This window comes from Emys orbicularis, chromosome 2 (genome assembly GCF_028017835.1).
Source record: "Emys orbicularis isolate rEmyOrb1 chromosome 2, rEmyOrb1.hap1, whole genome shotgun sequence".
Taxonomy (NCBI): domain Eukaryota; kingdom Metazoa; phylum Chordata; order Testudines; family Emydidae; genus Emys; species Emys orbicularis.
The window spans coordinates 285522480-285544067 of NC_088684.1; the positions used below are offsets into that span (position 1 = coordinate 285522480).

The 21588-nt window shown below is 46.5% G+C and overlaps 1 protein-coding gene across 1 annotated transcript in view; it reads right to left on the bottom strand.

Moving 5' to 3' along the window:
* The window catches only part of LOC135873866 (sodium channel protein type 5 subunit alpha-like), a 160352-nt gene that overhangs the window by 110275 nt on the left and 28489 nt on the right, over nt 1-21588 (bottom strand). Inside the window, 4 exon segments of the mRNA XM_065398477.1 lie at nt 9333-9383; nt 9675-9680; nt 13011-13227; nt 15931-16022. Coding sequence (XP_065254549.1) covers nt 9333-9383; nt 9675-9680; nt 13011-13227; nt 15931-16022 — 366 coding nt within the window.

Consider the following 21588-nt stretch of genomic DNA (forward strand, 5'->3'; position numbering starts at 1 on the left):
GTGAGAGTAGCTTGCATGCTAATCTCACAGAGGTATTCCTTTCACCCTTTTTCTTTAATTAAAAGTCTTCTTTTAAGAACCTGATCGATTTTTCCTTGTTTTAAGATCCAAGGGTTTTTTGGATCTGGGCTCACCAGGAATTGGTGGGAGGTAAATCATTCCCAATCCTGCCAGAAAAAGGGGGATAAAGACTGGGGAGATATTTTGGGGGAAAAGGAACTCCAAATGGTCCTTTCCTTGTTTATTGTTTAAATCATTTGGTGGTGGCAGCTTAGACCTAAGCTGGTAAACAAACTTAGGGGGTTATCTCATGCAGATCCCCACATCTGTACCCTAAAGTTCAGAGTGCGGGAGGCACCATGACATGGTAGGCAGTGAGATGGGATTCAACTGAACCAAAAGCCAGTAGATTTTTCCCCTTCTCTTCTCCGAGCTGCAAGGAGAAACAGATCTTTATAGCTCTTTGCCTGAAGGCAAAGGTGTTAAGTTTTCTAACAAGGGCTCTTGTTAGAGGAAAGTTTCCAGCTGTGAACAGCTGGCGAGTAATTAACATTTTGCAAAAAAAAAGTCACAAAACCAGTTTTCCTTGTTTCTTTCTTACTCTGAGGGGTCAAGTTACAGTAACAAAGGAATTTACAAGCTGTTTTTTCCTACCTCTCGGGGATAGCTAGGGTAGACCAGAAAGGCTGAACACTGAATGCTGTGAAAGTCTCTGTTAACTAAGCAGCCCTGAGCTGAGGCATCCCAGTTTCAGTGAATTGCAGAGGGGGTGTGACCCAGCACAACAAAGTAGGAAAATGAGTACCAGTGATGCCGCTAATAAACTAGAGCTGGCCAGACTTGCAGCAGAAGAAAATGAAAAGAATCATAAGAGACTGCTCGAATTAAAAGAACTCGAGAAAGCAGCTACTGAAAGAGAAGAGAAAGCCAAAGAGGATGCCCACAAGAGAGCTATGGAGGAGAAAGAAAAAGGGATGGAGATCCAGAGGGAGGCCCAAAAGCATGCACTGGAGTTAGCAAAGATTCAGCCGAATCCACCAAATAATCCTAACCATCCTCTACCCAAAATCCACAGATGGGAGCGACTATCCACGGTATAATGAATCCAGTGATATTGCTGAATATTTCCTCACCTTTGAGAGACTGTGCACTCTCCATGCCATTCCTGAAGATCAAAAGATGACCACATTGGTAGCAAAATTGACAGGAAGAGCGCTGGACGTATTCAACAAGATGCCTATTGGGGAGGCTTCTGACTATGGTAAATTTAAGGATTTGGTTTTGAAATAATTTCAAGTTACACCTGACACTTACAGAGTCAAATTTAGAGCCCTTCAGAGAGGGCCTGGACTAAGTAATGTGGCTTATGTACACCAGATAATGGATCTGTTAGAGAAATGGGCCAACGGCAGGGGTGTAGCTACCTTTGAAGGAATGGTTGATTTGATGACTCTGGAACAATTCCTGAATACGACCAAGGATAATATAAAACAGTGGTTATGGGATAAGAAAATAGACTCAGCCGAAAGTCTTGCTTCTTACACTGATCAATATGAGCAGTCCCAGGCCGCTAGAGAGGCGGGGAAAATCGACACAAAATGGGTAGAGGGAGCAGGTCCCCACATCTGTACCCTAAAATTCAGAGTGCAGGAGGCACAATTCCTAGCGGACCCCAAATTCATCAACCCAGAGGCTCCGGTGACAATTCAACCCTTTATGTCAAACTCTTTAAACTTGCTTACAGCCAAGTTGCCTGTCCAGTACAAGGGCTGGTCAGGAATGTGGACTTTTGCAGTCTATGATAATTATCCCATCCCCATGCTGCTGGGGGAAGACTTGGCCAACCATGTGAAGCTAGCGAAAAGGGTGGGAATGGTCACCCGCAGCCAGACTAAGGGGTATGTCTACACTACAGGATTAATTCGAATTTATATAATTCGAATTTAGGAAACCGATTTTATAAATTCGAATGTATTCGGCCACACTAGGCACCATTAATTCGGTGGTTTGCGTCCAAGCTACCATAGTAGCATCGATTTCCAGAGCGTTGCATTGTGGGTAGCTTTTACATAGCTATCCCATAGTTCCCGCAGTCTCCACCCCCCTTGGAATTCTGGGTTGAGACCCCAGTGCATGATGGGGCAAAAAACATTGTCGCAGGTAGTTCTGGGTACAGCCTCCCCCTCCCTCCCTGAAAGCAACGGCAGACAACCATTTCGCGCCTTTTTTCCTGAGTGAACTCTGCAGACTCCATTCTGCATCAAGCATGGATCCCGTTGTGCTCCAGAACGCAGTCTTGAACATTGTAAACACCTCGCGCTTTCTCGTGGAGTTTATGCTTACACAGGACCAGAAAAAAGAGGCGAGGAGGAGGAGGAGGCGGCGATTGCAGCGCAGCGACCAGCGTGATGAGGACATGGACACGGACACAGAATTCTCTGAGACCGCGGGCCCCGGTGCTTTGGAGATTATGATGTTAATGGGCCAGGTTATAGGCTTTGAACGCCGATTCTGGGCCCGGGAAACAAGCACAGACTGGTGGGACCGCATAGTGTTGCAGGTGTGGGACGATTCCCAGTGGCTGAGAAACTTTCGCATGCGTAAGGGCACTTTCATGGAACTTTGTGACTTGCTTTCCCCTGCCCTGAAGCGCCAGAATACCAAGATGAGAGCAGCCCTCACAGTTGAGAAGCGAGTGGCGATAGCCCTGTGGAAGCTTGCAACGCCAGACAGCTACCGGTCAGTCGGGAATCAATTTGGAGTGGGCAAATCTACTGTGGGGGCTGCTGTGATGCAAGTAGCCAAAGCAATCACGGAGGTGCTGCTACGAAAGGTAGTGACTCTGGGAAATGTGCAGGTCATAGTGGATGGCTTTGCTGCAATGGGATTCCCTAACTGTGGTGGGGCAATAGATGGAACCCATATTCCTATCTTGGCACCGGAGCACCAGGGTACCCAGTACATAAACCGCAAGGGGTACTTCTCAATGGTGCTGCAAGCACTTGTGGATCACAAGGGACGTTTCACCAACATCCATGTGGGCTGGCCGGGAAGGGTTCATGACGCTCGCGTCTTCAGGAACACCAATCTGTTTAAACGGCTGCAGCAAGGGACTTACTTTCCGGACCAGAAAATAACCGTGGGGGATGTTGAAATGCCAATTGTTATTCTTGGGGACCCAGCCTACCCCTTAATGCCATGGCTCATGAAGCCATACACAGGCAGCCTGGACAGGAGTCAGGAGTTGTTCAACTACAGGCTGAGCAAGTGCAGAATGGTGGTAGAATGTGCATTTGGCCGTTTAAAAGGTCGCTGGCGATCCTTATTGACTCGCTCAGACCTCAGCCAAACCAATATCCCCATTGTTATTACTGCTTGCTGTGTGCTTCACAATCTCTGTGAGAGCAAGGGGGAGACCTTTATGGCAGGGTGGGAGGCTGAGGCAAATCGCCTGGCTGCTGATTACTCGCAGCCAGACACCAGGGCGATTAGAAGAGCACACGATGAAGCGCTGCGCATTAGGGAAGCTTTGAAAACCAGTTTCATGACTGGCCAGGCTACAGTGTGAAATTTATGTTTGTTTATCCTTCCTGAAAACCCGCCCCCTTTATTGACTCATTCTCTGTAAGGAACCCACCCTCCCCCTTCCCCCAGCTTGCTTTCAAAGGAAATAAAGTCACCATTGTTTAAAAATCATTTATTCTTTATTAATTGATTATAAAAAGAGGGAGAGAACCTGAGTGGGGTTTGGGAGGAGGATCAGCGGGAAGGAAAAGCCCAGTAAAAAAAGGTTAAGAAAATGGCAGCCTTTTGCTTGGGCTGTCCACTGGGGTGGAATGGGAGGGTGTACGGAGCCTCCCCCCCCGTGTTCTTACACATCTGGGTGTGGAGGCTATGGAACATGGTGAGGAGGTAGGGGGGTTATACAGGGGCTGTAGCGGCACAGAACCTGAGTGGGGTTTGGGAGGAGGATCTGTGGGAAGGAAAAGCCCAGTAAAAAAAGGTTAAAAAAATGGCAGCCTTTTGCTTGGGCTGTCCACTGGGGTGGAATGGGAGGGTGTACGGAGCCTCCCCCCCCGTGTTCTTACACGTCTGGGTGTGGAGGCTATGGGACATGGTGAGGAGGTAGGGGGGTTATACAGGGGCTGTAGCGGCACTCGGTTCTCCAGCAGCCATTCCTGAAGCTCCACCAGACGCCGGAGCATGTCTGTTTGCTCACGCAGCAGCCCCAGCGTTGCTTCCCGACTCCTCTGATCTTCCTGCCGCCACCTCTCATCTCGAGCGTCTCTCCTCTCCTCACGTTGGTCCCTTCTGTCCTCACGTTGGTCCCTCATGTCCTCACGTTGGTCCCTCATGTCCTCACGTTGGTCCCTCCTGTCCTCACGGTCACTGGCTTCTTTCCTATACTTGCAAACCGTCTCCTTCCACTCATTCAGATGAGCTCTTTCATTCCTGGTGGATTGCATGATTTCGGAAAACATCTCTTCTCTCGTCTTTTTCTTACGACGCCTTATCTGGGATAGCCTTCGGGAAGGAGGAGGGAGGCTTGAAACATTTGCACCTGCTGGAGGGAGTGAAAAAAGGAGAGAATTTTTTTAAAAGATACATTTTTCAGAACAATGCTTATACTCTTTCACGGTGTATACTATTCACATTACATAGCACATGTGATTTCTGTGCAAGGTCGCATTTTGCCTCTTAATATTGAGTGCCTGTGGCTTTGCTGCTAGAGATCACAGACGCAGGTCGGGGCAACAGAATTCACCTTGCATGCTGCCATGGTAAGCCACTGTCTTTAGGCTTCTGCGCCCTGCTTTCCCACATACCAAGCAAAGCCCGTTGTGCTGCAGTTTTCCTGTTAGCTTGTTTTCTGCTGCTGAAGGTTAACACCCCCCCCCCATCCAATTCTCTGGGATGAGTGCTTTCTCCCTCCCCCCACCGCGTGGCTGGTATCAGGGAAGATCCCTGCAGGAACCAAACTAACACCCCCCCCCCACCCGCCATGAATTCTCTGGGATGAGTGCTTTCTCCCTCCCCCCACCGCGTGGCTGGTATCAGGGAAGATCCCTGCAGGAACCAAACTAACACCCCCCCCCCACCCGCCATGAATTCTCTGGGATGAGTGCTTTCTCCCTCCCCCCACCGCGTGGCTGGTATCAGGGAAGATCCCTGCAGGAACCAAACTAACACCCCCCCCCCACCCGCCATGAATTCTCTGGGATGAGTGCTTTCTCCCTCCCCCCACCGCGTGGCTGGTATCAGGGAAGATCCCTGCAGGAACCAAACTAACAACCCCCCCCCCCACCCGCCATGAATTCTCTGGGATGAGTGCTTTCTCCCTCCCCCCACCGCGTGGCTGGTATCAGGGAAGATCCCTGCAGGAACCAAACTAACACACCCCCCCCCACCCGCCATGAATTCTCTGGGATGAGTGCTTTCTCCCTCCCCCCACCGCGTGGCTGGTATCAGGGAAGATCCCTGCAGGAACCAAACTAACAACCCCCCCCCCCACCCGCCATGAATTCTCTGGGATGAGTGCTTTCTCCCTCCCCCCACCGCGTGGCTGGTATCAGGGAAGATCCCTGCAGGAACCAAACTAACACCCCCCCCCCCACCCGCCATGAATTCTCTGGGATGAGTGCTTTCTCCCTCCCCCCACCGCGTGGCTGGTATCAGGGAAGATCCCTGCAGGAACCAAACTAACACCCCCCCCCCCCACCCGCCATGAATTCTCTGGGATGAGTGCTTTCTCCCTCCCCCCACCGCCTGGCTGGTATCAGGGAAGATCCCTGCTAGCAAAACGCGAAAAGCTCTGGGCCAATCCTCCCCCCCCCCCTTGCACTTGGCTAAATGCAGGGAAGGATTTCTTTTCAGCCACAGGCAAACAGCCCAGTAGGAACGGCCACCTCAGTCCCCTTAATTAAATTCCCTTATTTCAACCAGGTTACCCTAAGCGATATCACTCTCCTGAGGATTACACAGCAAGATAAAGAACGGATGTTGCTTGAATGCCAGCAAACACCGGGACCATACGCTGCCAGGCTCTGTCAGGCAATGATACCAGATTACTTGCTACTAGCATGGCGTGGTCAAGTGTCCTACCATGGAGGACGGAATAAGGCTGCACTGCCCAGAAACCTTGTGGCAAGGCTTTTGGAGTACCTCCAGGAGAGCTTCATGGAGATGTCCCTGGAGGATTTCCGCTCCATCCCCAGACATGTTAACAGACTTTTCCAGTAGCTGTACTGGCTGCGAATGCATCCCAAGTGCTCAGGGCAAATTAATCATTAAAAATGCTTGCTTTTAAACCATGTTTTCTATTTTAAAAGGTAAACTCACCTGAGGTCCCTTCCATGGGGTCATGGTCTTGGGTGCTGGCTTGGGAGGCTTGGGAGGGTACTTCAGTCAGGGTGAGAAACAGTTCCTGGCTGTTGGGGAGAACGGAGAGCTGGGTGCTCTCTGCCAGCTCGTCCTCCTCCTCCTCCTCCTCTTCCCCTTCCACGGAATCATCAGGTGTACCTGATGAGATTATCCCCAGCTCGGAATCCACAGTCAGAGGTGGGGTAGTGGTGGCGGCCCCCCCTAGAAATGCATTTAGCTCAGCGTAGAAGCGGCATGTCCGCGGCTCTGACCCGGAGCGACCGTTTGCCTCCTTTGCTTTTTGATAGGCTTGTCTGAGCTCCTTGACTTTCACGCGGCACTGATCTGTGTCCCTATTGTGGCCTCTCTCCATCATGCCCTTGGAAATTTTTTCATAAGTTTTGGCATTTCGTCTTTTCGAACGCAGTTCAGCTAGCACTGAATCCTCTCCCCATATAGAGATCAAATCCAGTACCTCCTGTACGGTCCATGCTGGTGCTCTTTTTCGATTATCAGCCTGCATGGTTACCTGTGCTGATGAGCTCTCTGTGGTCACCTGTGCTCTCCACGCTGTGCAAACAGGAAATGAAATTCAAATGTTCCCGGGGCTTTTCCTGTCCACCTGGCCAGTGCATGCGAGTTCAGATTGCTGGCCAGAGCGGTCACAATGGTGCACTGTGGGATAGCTCCTGGAGGCCAATAACATCGAATTGCGGCCACACTAACGCTAATTCGAATTGACAAATTCGATTTTGGCGCTACTCCGCTCGTCGGGGTGGAGTACAGAAATCGAATTAAAGGGCCCTTTAATTCGAATTAAATGGCTTCGTTGTGTGGACGGGTCAAGCGTTAATTCGAATTAAGGCAGCTAAATCCGAATTAAAGTCGTAGTGTAGACCAGGAATAAGCAAGCTTTCACACCTATCCCTGTTCCTGAGCCTTCCACCAGGGCCCCTTCTGTCTTACCAGAGACCCAGAAAGAGGTGGTGGAACCGGATCCCGTGCCTAAAGTTCAGAGTGGGGGAGGCACCTTGACAAGGGGTCACCCTAAATTGAACCTCACTTGCTAAACAGGGGATAGGGATGCCCAATCCCAGTGAAGATGAGAGTGGGTGGGGACAGATGTTCCTACCTGGTGGTGTGGACTTTGCCTAAAGAGTCCTAGGCACCATTTCACCTGTCCCTCTCCAGTGTTTAATGACAGAGATGATAAGACTCAACTGAAAGTCCTTATTTCTGGCTGATGATTCCTAGAGCTGTCCTGACTGCAGAGCAAGTCTAGGGTGCTAAGCCTTAGACCTTGTGTGGAGAGAGTGAAAGACAACACAGAGACAACACTGGCTGTGAGGTTCCCCACTGCCTGCTGAAATCACTGAGCTGCAATCACTAAGAGCTGGGTTAAGTGGCAGGACCTCAGAATGTGACATCATGGAGGCAGCAGCAGGGAGGCAGTAGCCAGTGGTGGTAGAGAAACAGCAGTGGCAGCTGTGAGACAGTTGCAGACGCAGCTGCAGAAACTTTGGTCAATGCCCCCTCCCCAAGGGACGGGAGGTGAACCCCTGTGAATGCATCTCTGAACTTTGAGTCTTTGCTAACTAAGGACAGCCAGCTGTGAATGGGGTGTATCAGAGGGAGAGGAGAGTGATGTGTTAAAGAGACATTCATTCATCGGACTTTCCCACTGCAAGGTGGGAAACTGAGGCAAAGAATACTGCCCAAACCACTGTGGCTGGTGTTAAGTTTTCCCAGATAACTGTGTGGGAGCTCAAGCTGGTTCTCTTTTGTACGAACCTTTAGCTATTGAACCTGGCCCTTGTTGCTGCCAACTCCACCTGGCAGAAGGGGTACATGTGTCAATGGACAGCAGCTTGTACTTCACACCACACGGCATGGGAACGAGAATAGCGATCATCACATCAACATTTCAGCTTAGTGTTTGTGAGGTGAACACCCACCCACCCTCATGACCAAGGTGTTCCCTGAAGCTGCAAGTCTGGCAGCACCGTGTAAATCAGGTCTGTCAAGCCCTACAAGTACATATAAGAGAGTCTTCATGACTATTCATTCCCTCCTAAGTCAGATATTTTTATAATAAGTGTGTAACATGTCAGTCAAGCCACATAGTGCAGCAGCAAAATAAGTGTAATTTATCAAGGTGGTTTCCCCCCACCCCCATCCCCAAGTCTATTATCAATGCAAAAGCTACCTATTTCTGGACCCAAATTTGATAATTTTGATATTACATAAAAACCTCCAGTCTTTCGGTGTGATTGTACAGTACCTAGCACAATGGGGCTCCAATCCTGAATGGAACCTTTGGGGACTACTGCAATTAAAATAATAAACAGTGTATGGTGCCTTGCTAGAGGCCTCTGCACTGAGCTGAATTCCTCCTCGAGTGAATAAAATGTAAATATATAAATAAAACAGTGTCCTGGGCTCACCACCTGACAAAGGGGTTTTGAAGAGGGGAAAGGATAGACTCAGCTATGCCATCCTTGATATGGACTGAGAAAATAACTTAAGACACAGAGTGGTCTTTGGAAAGAATAAAGGTCTTTTGTTTTTCTATATAAGAGGAAGGCTCTTCTTGGAAGGGGAGACAAGACTCTGGAGTAAACTATCAAGGGAAGAAGTCAGTGCTAGGAACTGACTACAAATGAGTAACAAACTTTGCACTTTAAATTTCCAGGCCCTTGACCAGCTTTATCACTATTTTTTTTACCTCCATCTCCCACTCTCTCAGACCACTTATTTTCACTACATCACCAATGTTTAGCAATAGATTACAAGATCATTTCCTTAAATGGGATTTTTCATTCTCCTTACGGCGTAGCCTCACTCTTTCCCCAAAATGAAAGGAAATCACAGCTTCCAGGAAGCTTACAGTGTAGTTTGTCTACAGCCAAATACAAAACAACAAAAATAGCAAAGAAAAGAAAGAACTAAAAATGGGTGTTAGCTATACTTACTCAGGTTCCAAGCTGAATCCGCACAGTAATACATCCTGAGAATTATTCATTCTGTAGCAGATATCTATTGTTAAAATGAAAGGGTCATAAAATGACAAGTTACTTTCTCATAAGTACCTTCCGAGGTTAATTGGATTGGTCACAAATATCAACTGAACAGTATATACACGATACATATAATAATCTATGTATTAATGGATTTTTAAAAAAATTGAAGAAGAAATATATATTTCTTTGATGTATGTGCACATATGCCTGAGAATCTCCTTTGTAAAAATTTACTATCTATAGTTACATTTCTCTGACAATCTGTGGGTACTACCGTTTGTTTTGAAAATTCACTAGTAACTGATCAATAAACAGCATATGTCTCTGTCTGTCCTCATATAAGCACAGAAATGTCAGTCTTATGCTCCTTCCAGCTGTTCCTCAAAAAGGCAATCTGCATGCCTGAGGGGAGACCTATATCCTTCTATCTGAATGACTGCAAGATTCTAATTAATCTCAGATAAGGAGTGGAATCATCTTCTTTCATATGCGTCAAAAGCCGGTATATAGATTGTTCAGCCTAGACGACCGGAATGAGATATCTAGATTGTAAAGTCTAGATGACAGGAGTGGGATGTGGTAGCTTAAAAGGTAAAAGTGCAACCACCTAGAATTATTATCTATTGATCTATAAATGACATGTAATTATGGTTGGAAAGGTGGTTGGAAAGGTGACCAGGCAAAGTGTGCACCTTCTACCTGGCTTTTCTCTAAAATTACATTTCTGTTAATGATGGGCTGAAGGGTAGCCTGGCAGCTCACTTCCCAAATGAAAAACCTACTTCAGTGCTGTCCCCTTTAAGAGTGTTGAGGAGATATAGCTCATCAACTCAACTCCATTGTGAGCGGATTGTTGCCTGGAATAATGCCACAGGATATCCCATAGGTAACAAGAGATGGAGGTTTACAAAAAGGCAAAATAGTAGAGGAGTATGTCTTTTTCTACTTAAGTCGAGCTAAGTGTGCACCACACATTTCTGAAGACTGTGAATGCCTAGTGCATTTACTTGGACAAATTAGATGTCTTCAAGCCACTAGGGCCTGATGAAATGCATCCTAGAATACTCAAGGAGCTGGCTGAGGAGATATCTGAGCCATTAGCAATTATCTTTGAAAGAAGACTGGAAAAGGGCAATATAGTGCCCATCTATAAAAAGGGAAATAAGGACAACCCAGGGAATTACAAACCAGTCAGCTTAACTTCTGTATCCAAAAAGAGAATGGAGCAAATAATTAAGCAATCTATTTGCAAACATCTAGAAGATAATAAGGTGATAAGTAACAGTCAACATGGATTTGTCAAGAACAAATCATGTCAAACCAACCTGATCGCTATCTTTGACAGGGTAACAAGCCTTGTGGATGGAGGAAAGCAGATGTGGTATATCTTGTCTTCTGTAAAGTTTTAGATACTGTCTCACATGACCTTCTTATAAACAAACTAGGGAAATGCAACCTAGATGGAGCTATTATAAGGTGGTGCAAAACTGGTTGGAAAACCGTTCTCAGAGAGTAGTTTTCAGTGGATGTTGGTACAGCATGATGAGTGGGGTCCTGCAGGGATCAGTTCTGGGTCTGATTTAGATAATGGCATACAGAGTACACTCATACATTTTTCAGATGATACCAAGCTGGGAGGGGTTGCAAGGGCTTTGGAGGATAGGATTAAAATTCAAAATGATTTGGACAAACTGGAGAAATGATCTGAAATAAATAGAATGAAATTCCATAAGGACAAATGGAAAGTACTCCACTTAGCAAGGAACAATCAGTTGCACACATACAAAATGGGAAATGACTGCCTAGGAAGGAGTACTGTGGAAAGGGATCTGGGGGTCATAGTGGATCACAAGCTAAATATTAGTGAACAGTGTAATGCTGTTGCAAAAAAAGCGAACATCATTCTCAGATGTATTAGCAGGAGTATTGTAAGCAAGACACAAGAAGTAATTATTCCGCTCTACCCTGTGCTGATTAGGCTTCAACTGGAGTACTGTGTCCAGTTCTGGGAGCCATATTTCAGGAAGGATGTGGAAAAATTGGAGGGAGACCAGAGAAGAGCGACAAAAATGATTAAAGGTCTAGAAAACATGACCCATGAGGGAAGATTCATAGAATCATAGACTTTAAGGTCAAAAGGGACCATTATGATCATCTAGTCTGACCTCCTGCACACACAGGCCACAGAATCTCACCCACCCACTCCTGTAACAAACCCCTAACCTATGTCTGAGCTATTGAAGTCCTCAAATCATGGTTTAAAGACTTCAAGGTGCAGAGAATCCTCCAGCAAGTGACCCGTGCCCCACGCTGCAGAGGAAGGTGAACCAACCACCCCCACCCCCCCCGGGCCTCTGCCAATCTGGAGGAAAATTCCTTTCCGACCCCAAATATGGCGATCAGTTAAACCCTGAGCATGTGGGCAAGACTCATCAGCCAGACACCCAGGAAAGAATTCTCTGTAGTAATTCAGATCCCACCCCATCTAACATCCTATCACAGGCCATTGAGCATATTTACCACTAATAATCAAAGATCAATTAATTGCCAGAATTAGGCTATCCCATCATACCCTTGCCACCATAAACTTATCAAGCTTAGTCTTGAAGCCAGATATGTCTTTTGCCCCCACTGCTCCCCTTGGAAGGCTGTTCCAGAACTTCACTCCTCTGATGGTTAGAAACCTTCGTCTAATTTCAAGTCTAAACTTCCTGATGGCCAGTTTGTTTAGTCTGGAAAAGAGAAGACTGAGAGGGGACATGATAACAGTTTTCAAGTATGTAAAAGGTTGTCACAAGGAGGAGGGAGAAAAAATGTTTTTCTTAACTTCTGGGGATAGGACAAGAAGCAATGGGCTTAAATTGCAGCAAGGGAGGTTTAGATTGGACATTAGGAAAAACTTCCTAACTGTCAGAATGGTTAACCACTGAAATAAATTGCCTAGGGTGGTTGTAGAGTCTCCATCATTGGAGATTTTTAAGAGCAGTTAGACAAACTCCTGTCAGGAATGGGCTAGATAATACTCAGTCCTGCCACGAGTGCAGGGGACTGGACTATATGACCTCTCGAGGTCCCTTCCAGTTCTATGATTCTATGAATGGCAATGCCCATAACCCAGTTGCTTTATACATACCCATGCTTCGGCACACATATGTTTTGTAGTGTAGGTGCCCCCTTTGGATATTCTATAGGCATCTATCTCCCTGGCCTTTCAGTATGTTGAAGAATATGCCATGTTGTGAGAATTTTTATTCAACCATATTTTCAACATTAACTATAATATGTACGTTTAAACAAACATATACACCTAAGGGTATGTCTATACTGCAGTTACAGGGCGTGACTGCATCTTAAGTAAATACACCCATGCTAGCTTTAATGTAGTTAGCTCTAGGCCCAGAGCACTGCAGTGAAGCTGAAACAGCAAGCGCTTCAACATGGGCTGTACAAGCCTGCTCAGAACCCTGGGTAATTACTTGCGGGGCTAACCTATGCTGAAGCGCACATTGCCATGGCTTCTCTGCTGTGGGACCCAAGCTAAGTAGATTAAAGCTATCTCCGGATGTCTACTTGAGCTGAAATCCCACATTGTGATTGCATGATAGACTCTTATTTAAAGGAAAAAAGAACAAAAGTTTACCTGATTCCTTTACATCACTTATCTTGGCATCATCACATAATTTCTGATCAAATGTAGTATTGTTACGGACACATTTCTTTTTCAAGTTACCCATAAAGAGCTGGAGGCCTACAAGGGCAAAGACACTCAAGCAGAAAACGGTCAGGATCATCACATCAGCAAGTTTCTTAATAGACTGGATAAGTGCATCTATGATGACCTTTAGTTCTAGAAAAATAAAATTGAACAAAATGTAGCCTGAGAAGAGAAAATAATATGTAGGCCCATTTGATTATGTACCACAGCTTCAATTATGTAAACAGGGCCCACATGCGCTGCACATATTTTTACAACTCTATACCATAAAATGAGGTACAGTAAAACACGGGACTGGGAATAATTTAGTTTTACTGTAATTTTCTCAAGAACCTTGGTTTTTTACTTCCCTCCGAGGCTGATCCTCACTCCCCAAGGTCCTGATTTGGAAAAGTATGCAAGCACATTCTTAGGAGTTTTGCTGAATAAGGATAGACTTTTGCATGTGCTTAAACTTAAGCAAGTACTTTGTATTTTGTTGATTTGACTTTTAAATCAAGGTAAAGTTCTTATAGACTTCAAGGGGTTTTGTCTGAGAAGACAGTGCATGACAGGGCCCACTATTTTAAAAAGATAACCTATTTAAGACAAAGGAATGAAAAAGTTGCTAATTATAAATTACAGGCACATAGTGAGGCACGAAGTAATCAAATCAATGGGCAGTAGTAATACAGAATTTTTAATGGCTTTTCTATCTGGAATTCAGAATGCATACTGAAAATAAGAGTTAGATATACAATTTTAAGACATTTGTCACCTATTTATGAAAGGTGTGTTAGGATATTGTTTACTATACATAGACTTTATGAAGGAGTTAGGGCTGTGAGTGTAAACACTGGGATTTGGAGTTGTTTTTAATGATTTTTTGCAAGTGAATTTAGCATTCATGAAACAGGTAATGAGTGCACAAACTTGGAGACTGTAGTGATCTATTTTCCATATTCAATCAGCAGTCCCATCCTTAAATACAGTACTTCTAGAAGTGTTAGAGAAGATCTGTGCAAAAACAGTCTCACCATCTGCAAAACTAATGGCAAACTACACTGAGGATTTGTAAAACCAAAACCTTATTACTATTCTTGTGAATTTTTTGTGGAAACAGCAGTTTCCACCACAAAAATGAGAGTCAGTTTTAATCTTTGTACTCAGTGTGGTGAAGGCAGGAAAACCAGTCTCAGATTTTTTTTAAAGTACTTATTAAGCACTTACCTCTGTTGTAGCATACATTTACAACAGAATTAAAAGCTTTATAAGTAACAATTCTGACGTGACAGAGATAGTCAACACTACTTCCAGGTGCAGTGAGACCTATAATAAAAAAATCAAGATTTTCAAATATGAATGTCTAAAGTTAGGTTTCTAAATCCATATTTAGGCATCTAAATAAGTGGTCTGATTTTCAAACGTGCTGAATGTCCAGAAATCATACTGAAGCACATAGATATGACAGAGCCTCTGTCTGCCATATTAGAGATATGGATTCCATTAATTGTAAATATGTCAGATGTGACCTTGTGCAGTTACTTTTTCTGTAAAATGGGTAGATGATCAGAAACTAGCACTTGCCTGTCTCCTGGTGTGGGGGTATAAGGGCTTGCTCAATATTAAGGGGTCATGAAGGGCATGGAGTTATTAACATCAGTGTGTAGAAAAGAGGAGATTTGAACTCATAATCTCATATCCTCCTTCACTGAAGCCAAAGGTTGGGGGTAGCAGGAGGAAAAAGATCCATTTTCTCTGCACCCTGTTCAGAGGTTTAAATTGGTGTGGCTGCTTTAGCAGGCTCAATGAGGATGGGGAGTATGGAACACATGGAATGTTCAGAGAATTTAGGCGCAAGGCTAACAATTCCTACAGCATATGTGCAAATGGTAATTTTCCTGACACTTATAATTTAGCCAAATGCGCACAAATTTTCATGCAGACAGCAAGAGCTCTCCATAAACATGGCTGGAAAATCTTATTAATATTGTCCAGATTGCCTATTTTTCACAAATCTTGCTCTTGAAAACAGCAGCACAACTTTTACCTATATTTTGAAAAAAAAATAAAAAAAATCAACATGAGACAGAAGCCAAAGAGTGGAAAACATCTGCCTGAACAATTACACTTTGGCAAAGTTAGAAGCAATTGAAAACAGGGGTTAAATAACAGTGTTAATCAACTTTAATACAGTGATTGCTACCAGGCACCAATATGATACAGGGTGCTTCCTAGTTTTAGAAGTATTGGGAAATATTCACTTGTGCTCACAGATCAGTATTGTAAAATATATTTTATTGATATATTGCCTTCACTCACTGGTTCTCAGTGTGTGTATATTGTAGTAAATTATTTCTATTTATAGTGTTTGCTAAAAGAAATGGTATGTAAATTTCAACTGCCGATTTGGGTATAACCTTCAAGTCCTTACTCATGTGAAACTCTTATTAGCTTTTGTTTTGGACCAAGTAACAACTTCAACACTGGACCCGTAGTGCTTAACCTCATTTTCACCCAAAATTGTTTTCAGTACTTGACGTATTCTGAATACTTTTAAGACTTTTGCTTGCATATTTATACCTGCTTCTGGAAATTTCCACTACATGCATCCGAAGAAGTGGGTATTCACCCACGAAAGCTCATGCTCCAATACGTCTGTTAGTCTATAAGGTGCCACAGGACTCTTTGCTGCTTTTACAGATCCAGACTAACACGGTTACCCCTTTGATATTTTAAGACTAAGGATTTTGCTTACACAAAAAGTGACAGAATGATTGAAAACAACAGTGAAGGAATAAGAGAGAGAAAACATTTGCAGCTGAGAGCCAGACAGCAAGAACTGTTGCTTCTTACCTGGGATTGCTGATATAGCTTTTAAAGATCTGAGTACCCTGAAAATCCGAAGAAATGAAACCTTACTTCGGGGTGAACATAGGCTCACATACCTGTAAAATCAAACCACCGTTATTTAAATTACATGAGAGAAAATACTACTGAACGGAATGAACTGGGCAACCATTTTGTAAGGCTGTTTCAGATATCAGCCTTTCAGAGCATATCCTCATGCAAAATATTTTAAGAGACAAACATGCCATATAGTCAAGGATTAGATCAAATATTTTCAAAGCTATCTGTCTGAAGTTAAGCACCTAAATACATATTTGGGGATTAAAATAAAAGGATGGGACCTTCTCCAGCACTTCTGAAAGACAAAAAGAAGAGCAGGAAATTTTTATTTTGGTGCCTAAATATAAATTTGGCTGTCTAACTTTAGGCACCCACATTTGAAAAATTTGGCCTTAATATATACATTTTTTGTATTTGCATTCCTTTCCTGATTGCTTGAGACAAGGCTAGCTCGTAGTGTCATCGGTTGTTGACTGAGTGTGTGTATTCTCTCAGCATGCTGCACTGGCTCTGGCCAGACAGCCTGTACAGCAGGCTCTGATCAAACTGCCCAAGAAAACCACAGACTCCATTCAGTAACGAAGGCCAGGTTTATTGTTAACGAAGCATGGTCCAAGCTCTCTGGATCAATGTCTACAGTTACATGGACAGATATGCCCATTACAAATGGACTCAGCTCTGTGAATGGCAGGACTTTCCATTCCCCCCTCGACTGGACGACTCCCGCTCTGAGACCCCTCTTTATATACTGATACAAACAAGTTATGTATTGCTCCTCTGATGTGGTTAGTTACCACCCTTTACCTTGTACCTGTTGGTTCAATCTAGGGTGACCAGACGTCCCGATATTATCGGGACAGTCCCGATTTTAGGGGACTTGTCCCGCGTCCCGACCTTACATTGGTCGGGACGTCTGGTCACCCTATATGAGGGGGACCGCGGCAAGCCGGCACCACTCACCTTCCCTCCATGGGCCCTGGGGCAGCGCGCAGCTGAGCTCCCGGCGCGGCGGCGCCAGCCCACGGGGCCCCCCGCCTGGCCGGCAGAAGCCTGCAGAGCACAGCCCTGCCCCTGCCCCGGCACACAGAGAGGCAGGGAGGTCTCACTCCCCTGCGTGCTGCAGCGGGGCGGGGCCTGTAGACTCCAGCAGCAGGCAGCGATCGCCGGGCAGAGAGCCCCCCCCGCCCCTGCCGCCCCCCCCTTGACCCGACCCTAGGAAGGGGCCAGAGGGACTGGGAGGGACCTGCCTGCTGAATGCTTCCTGGGAGCCGCTCCAGGTAAGCACTGCTGGGCTCACCTGGCCCCCTGGCAGGTCCCTCTGGGGGGGCTCCCCTCAGACCCACTGCCCTCAGGCCCCACCCTGACCCTGTTCCCTCAGCCTCCCCCGCAGTGTCCCCCTTGTGCCCCCACCCTCAATCCACTGCCCTCAGCCCCCCGACCCTGTTCCCTCTGCCTCCCCCACAGTCCCTCCCCTCCCCCCAAACATCTCACCCGACCCACTGCCTTCAGCCCCCACCACCCTGACCGTTCCCTCAGCCTCCCCCGCAGTGTCCCCCTTGTGCCCCCCACCCTCAATCCACTGCCCTCAGTCCCTGCCCCTGTTCCAACAGCCTCCCCCACAGTCCCTGCCCCCCCCCCCGATCATCTCACCCTGCATGGATGTGGAAATCTGTCCCGGATTCCAGGCTGTCGTTAGCCCCTGGGGCAAAAGATCAGCAGAGATTTCCAAAGGGAAGTTTGCAGCCTTTGCTCAGACCCAAACATTTTCACTTAAAAAAATAAATAAATACCCAAACCCATCCTGCCACCCATCTGCTCTGTCCAGATTTGCTGTTATCCCTGTTGAGGCCAAAGTGGTTTGAAAAATTAAAAATCCTTGACACCATTGTGTTGCCTCCCCCTGTGTTGCTCGTTAGTCTCATGGACCTGCCGATAATGAATAAAGATGAATGCCCTGGGAGCAATGTGTCAGGCAGACAGTTTGTGAAGTAGGAATGTGAATGCTGAAGCCCTCACAAAATGCAGAGGCTTTTCTTAACCTGAGAACTGAAAAATTGCCAGATACCCTGCATGGGTTTGAAAGTGACAAGAGCCTAGCGACTGACCAGAGCAGCGCCAGGTTTGAAGTGACGAGGAGGGTCTGTGTCATGAAGTCTGCATTTCCACTGAGGACTCTTCCATTGCCAGGGTAGCGCTGGCGCAGGTCTGCCGCCCGGCACAGCAATGCTGAGAGGTGCCAGTGTAGACCCGACCCACTGCCCTCAGCCCCCACCCTGACCCTGTTCCCTCAGCCTCCCCCGCAGTTCCCCCTGTACCTCCCACCCTGAACCTACTGCCCTCAGTCCCTGCCCTACCCCAAATCTCTTCTTCAGCCTCTCCCATCATCCCACCCCCATCACTCCCCATGCTGTCCCACCCCCTCAACTTCCCCCCATTCCAGTCCTGCTCCCCTGTCTCATCCCCTCCAGACCCTGTCCCTCTCCCCAACCTCCCAACCCTCCCCAGCCCAGCCCCATTGTCTCCCCCGCCCCGCCCCACTCTACACAGCTCTCTACCCTGTCCCATTCATGCTCCCCTCAGCCCCTACCCTACTCCCCCCATCCCACTCCTGTCCCATCTCCCTCAGCCCCCGCGACTCTCCCAGTCCTGTCCCCCTCAGTTCCTCCACCCTGCTTCCCCTGGTCCATCCCCACACACCCACCGACTTCCTCGACCTCCCTCCCCCCAATCCCACTGCCTGGACTCACCCCCGTCCCACTCAGGATATGCAGGAAAAAGAAGCAATGGGCTTAAATTGTAGCAAGGGAGATTTAGGTTAGACATTAGGAAAAACTTCCTAACTGTAAAGGTAGTTAAGCACTGGACAAATTACCTAGAGAGGTTATGGAATAGCAGTCATTGGAGTTTTTTAAGAGGTTAGACAAACACCTGTCAAGGATGGTCTAGTGTTGTTATTACTCAGTCCTGCCGCAGTGCAGGGGTTTGACTAGATGACCTGTTGATATCCCTTCCAGTCCTACATTGCTGTGATTCACACTGAATTGCCTTGTGCCACTGTCTAGTAGTAGTGGCACACAGTTCTCTGACATGCAGGTTTATAAAATTGTAGTTAATATACAGTTTAGAGCATAGCAGTTTTAAAGCTCTGCATGTTCAGACCAACTGAGCTGAAAATTGTGATCTATACTTGTCATAACTATAAAGGGAAGGGTAACAGCTCTCCTGTGTACAGTGCCATAAAATCCCTCCTGGCCAGAGACTCCAAAATCCTTTTACCTGTAAAGGGTTAAGAAGCTCGGGTAACCTGGCTGACACCTGACCCAAAGGACCAATAAGGGGACAAGATACTTTCAAATCTTGGGGGGGTGAGGCTTTTGTTTGTGCTCTTTGTTTTGGGGTTTGTTTGCTCTTGGGACTGAGAGGGACCAGACATCAATCCAGGTTCTCCACATCTTTCTAAACAAGTCTCTCATATTTCAAACTTGTAAGTAAACAGCCAGGCAAGGCGTGTTAGTTTTACTTTGTTTTCTCAACTTGTAAATATACCTTTTACTAGAGTGTTTATCTCTGTTTGCTGTACTTTGAACCTGAGGCTAGAGGGGAGTCCTCTGAGCTCTTTTATTCACCAGGAGTTGGTGGAAGGAAGGAGGGGGGATGGTTAATTTCTCCTTGTTTTAAGATCCAAGGGGGTTGGAACTGTATTCACCAGGAGCTGGTGGAAGGAAGGAGGGGGGATGGTTAATTTCTCCTTGTTTTAAGATCCAAGGGGTTTGGATCTGTATTCACCAGGGAATTGGTGAAGGTCTCTCAAGGCTACCCAGGGAAGGGAATTAGCTTTGGGATGGTGGCAGCAGACCAGATCTAAGCTGGTAGTTAAATTTAGAAGTTTTCATGCAGGCCCCCACATTTGTACCCTAAAGTTCAAAGTGGGGAAGCAGCCTTGACATGGTGGCAGGGGTGGGATTCATTTTAAACCCAAAAGCCAGTAAGATTTTTTTTTCCTTCTAGCTGCTTGGAAAGCAGAGCTGAAGGTAGATGCATATCTTATCTCTCCTTGCCTGAAGGCAGAGGTGTTAAGTTTTTTTTAACAAGGGCCTTTGTTAAGAGAAGGGTTCAATCATTGAGCAAACAACTGGTAAAAGGAATTTACAAGCTGAATTGTTTTTTTTCTTTCTACCTCCTCGGAAATAGCTAGTTAGAAAGTCTCTGTTACCTCAGCAGCAGCCTGAGCTGAGTGCATCCCAGTTTCAGTCAACTGCAGAGGGGTGTGGCCCAGCACAAGAAAACAGGAAAATGACTACAAAAGAAGAAAAAGCCAAAGAGAGCTATGGAGCTGAAAGAAAAAGAAATGGAGCTGAGAGAAAGAGAAGAAAAAGCCAAAGAGGAGGCCCACAAGAGAGCTATGGAGCTGAGAGAAAAAGAAAGGGAGCATGAACTGCAATTAGCACGGGCTAGGCCGGGTACACCCGCCAATCCTAACAACCCCTCTCCAGGTACCACTTCCCATCCCAGAAAATTCCCCACCTACAAGGCAGGCGATGATACTGAGGCCTTCTTAGAAAATTTTGAAAGGGCCTGCCTTGGATACAGCATCACTACAGACCAGTACATGGTAGAGCTGAGGCCGCAGCTCAGTGGACCCTTAGCAGAGGTGGCGGCTGAAATGCCTAAGGAACACATGAACAGTTATGAACTTTTTAAAAACAAGGCCAGACTCAGAATGGGGCTAACACCCGAGCACGCCCGTCGGCGGTTCAGAGCCCTAAGGTGGAAACCAGATGTGTCATTTACCTGGCATGCCTACCACATTGACAAAAATTGTGATGCCTGGGTATCAGGAGCAAATGTTAAATCTCTGGAAGATCTGGTTTCCCTAGTAAAAATGGAGCAGTTTTTAGAGGGTGTTCCTGAGGAAATAGAAAGGTACATCCTAGATAGGAAGCCCAAAACTGTAACCGAGGCAGGGGAGATTGGAGCCAAATGGGTGGAGGTGGCAGAAAAGAAAAAAACTAGTAGCAGTTGGAGCGAATACCAGAAGGGGCAAGCCGAAACAAAACCTTACCACCGGGGACAACCCAAGGCCCCACCCACATCCCAAGGGAAACCCCAGACGCCTTCTCACCCCACCACACCAGTCTCCACCAACCAACATCGCCCCGATGATACCTTAGCAGGGTGATGTTTTAAATGTAATGAACTGGGACATATAAAGGCTCACTGCCCCAAGAACCCCAACCAATTACACCACAATCACACCAAAGATCCCCAGACGCCTCTCTCATACCCTCGGAGCGAAGGGAAACCTTGAGAGTGGGCGGAAAGAAGGTTATCGCTTGGAGGGACACTGGGGCACAAGTGTCAACTATCCACCAATCCCTAGTGGACCTCAAACTCATCAACCCGGAGGCTCCCGTGACAATTCAACCCTTCGTGTCACAGTCTGTAACCTTGCCTACAGCCAAGTTGCATGTCCAGTACAAGGGCTGGTCAGGAATGTGGACTTTTGCAGTCTATGACAATTATCCCATCCCCATGCTGCTGGGGGAAGACTTGGCCAACCATGTGAAGCTAGCCAAGAGGGTGGGAATAGTTACCCGCAGCCAG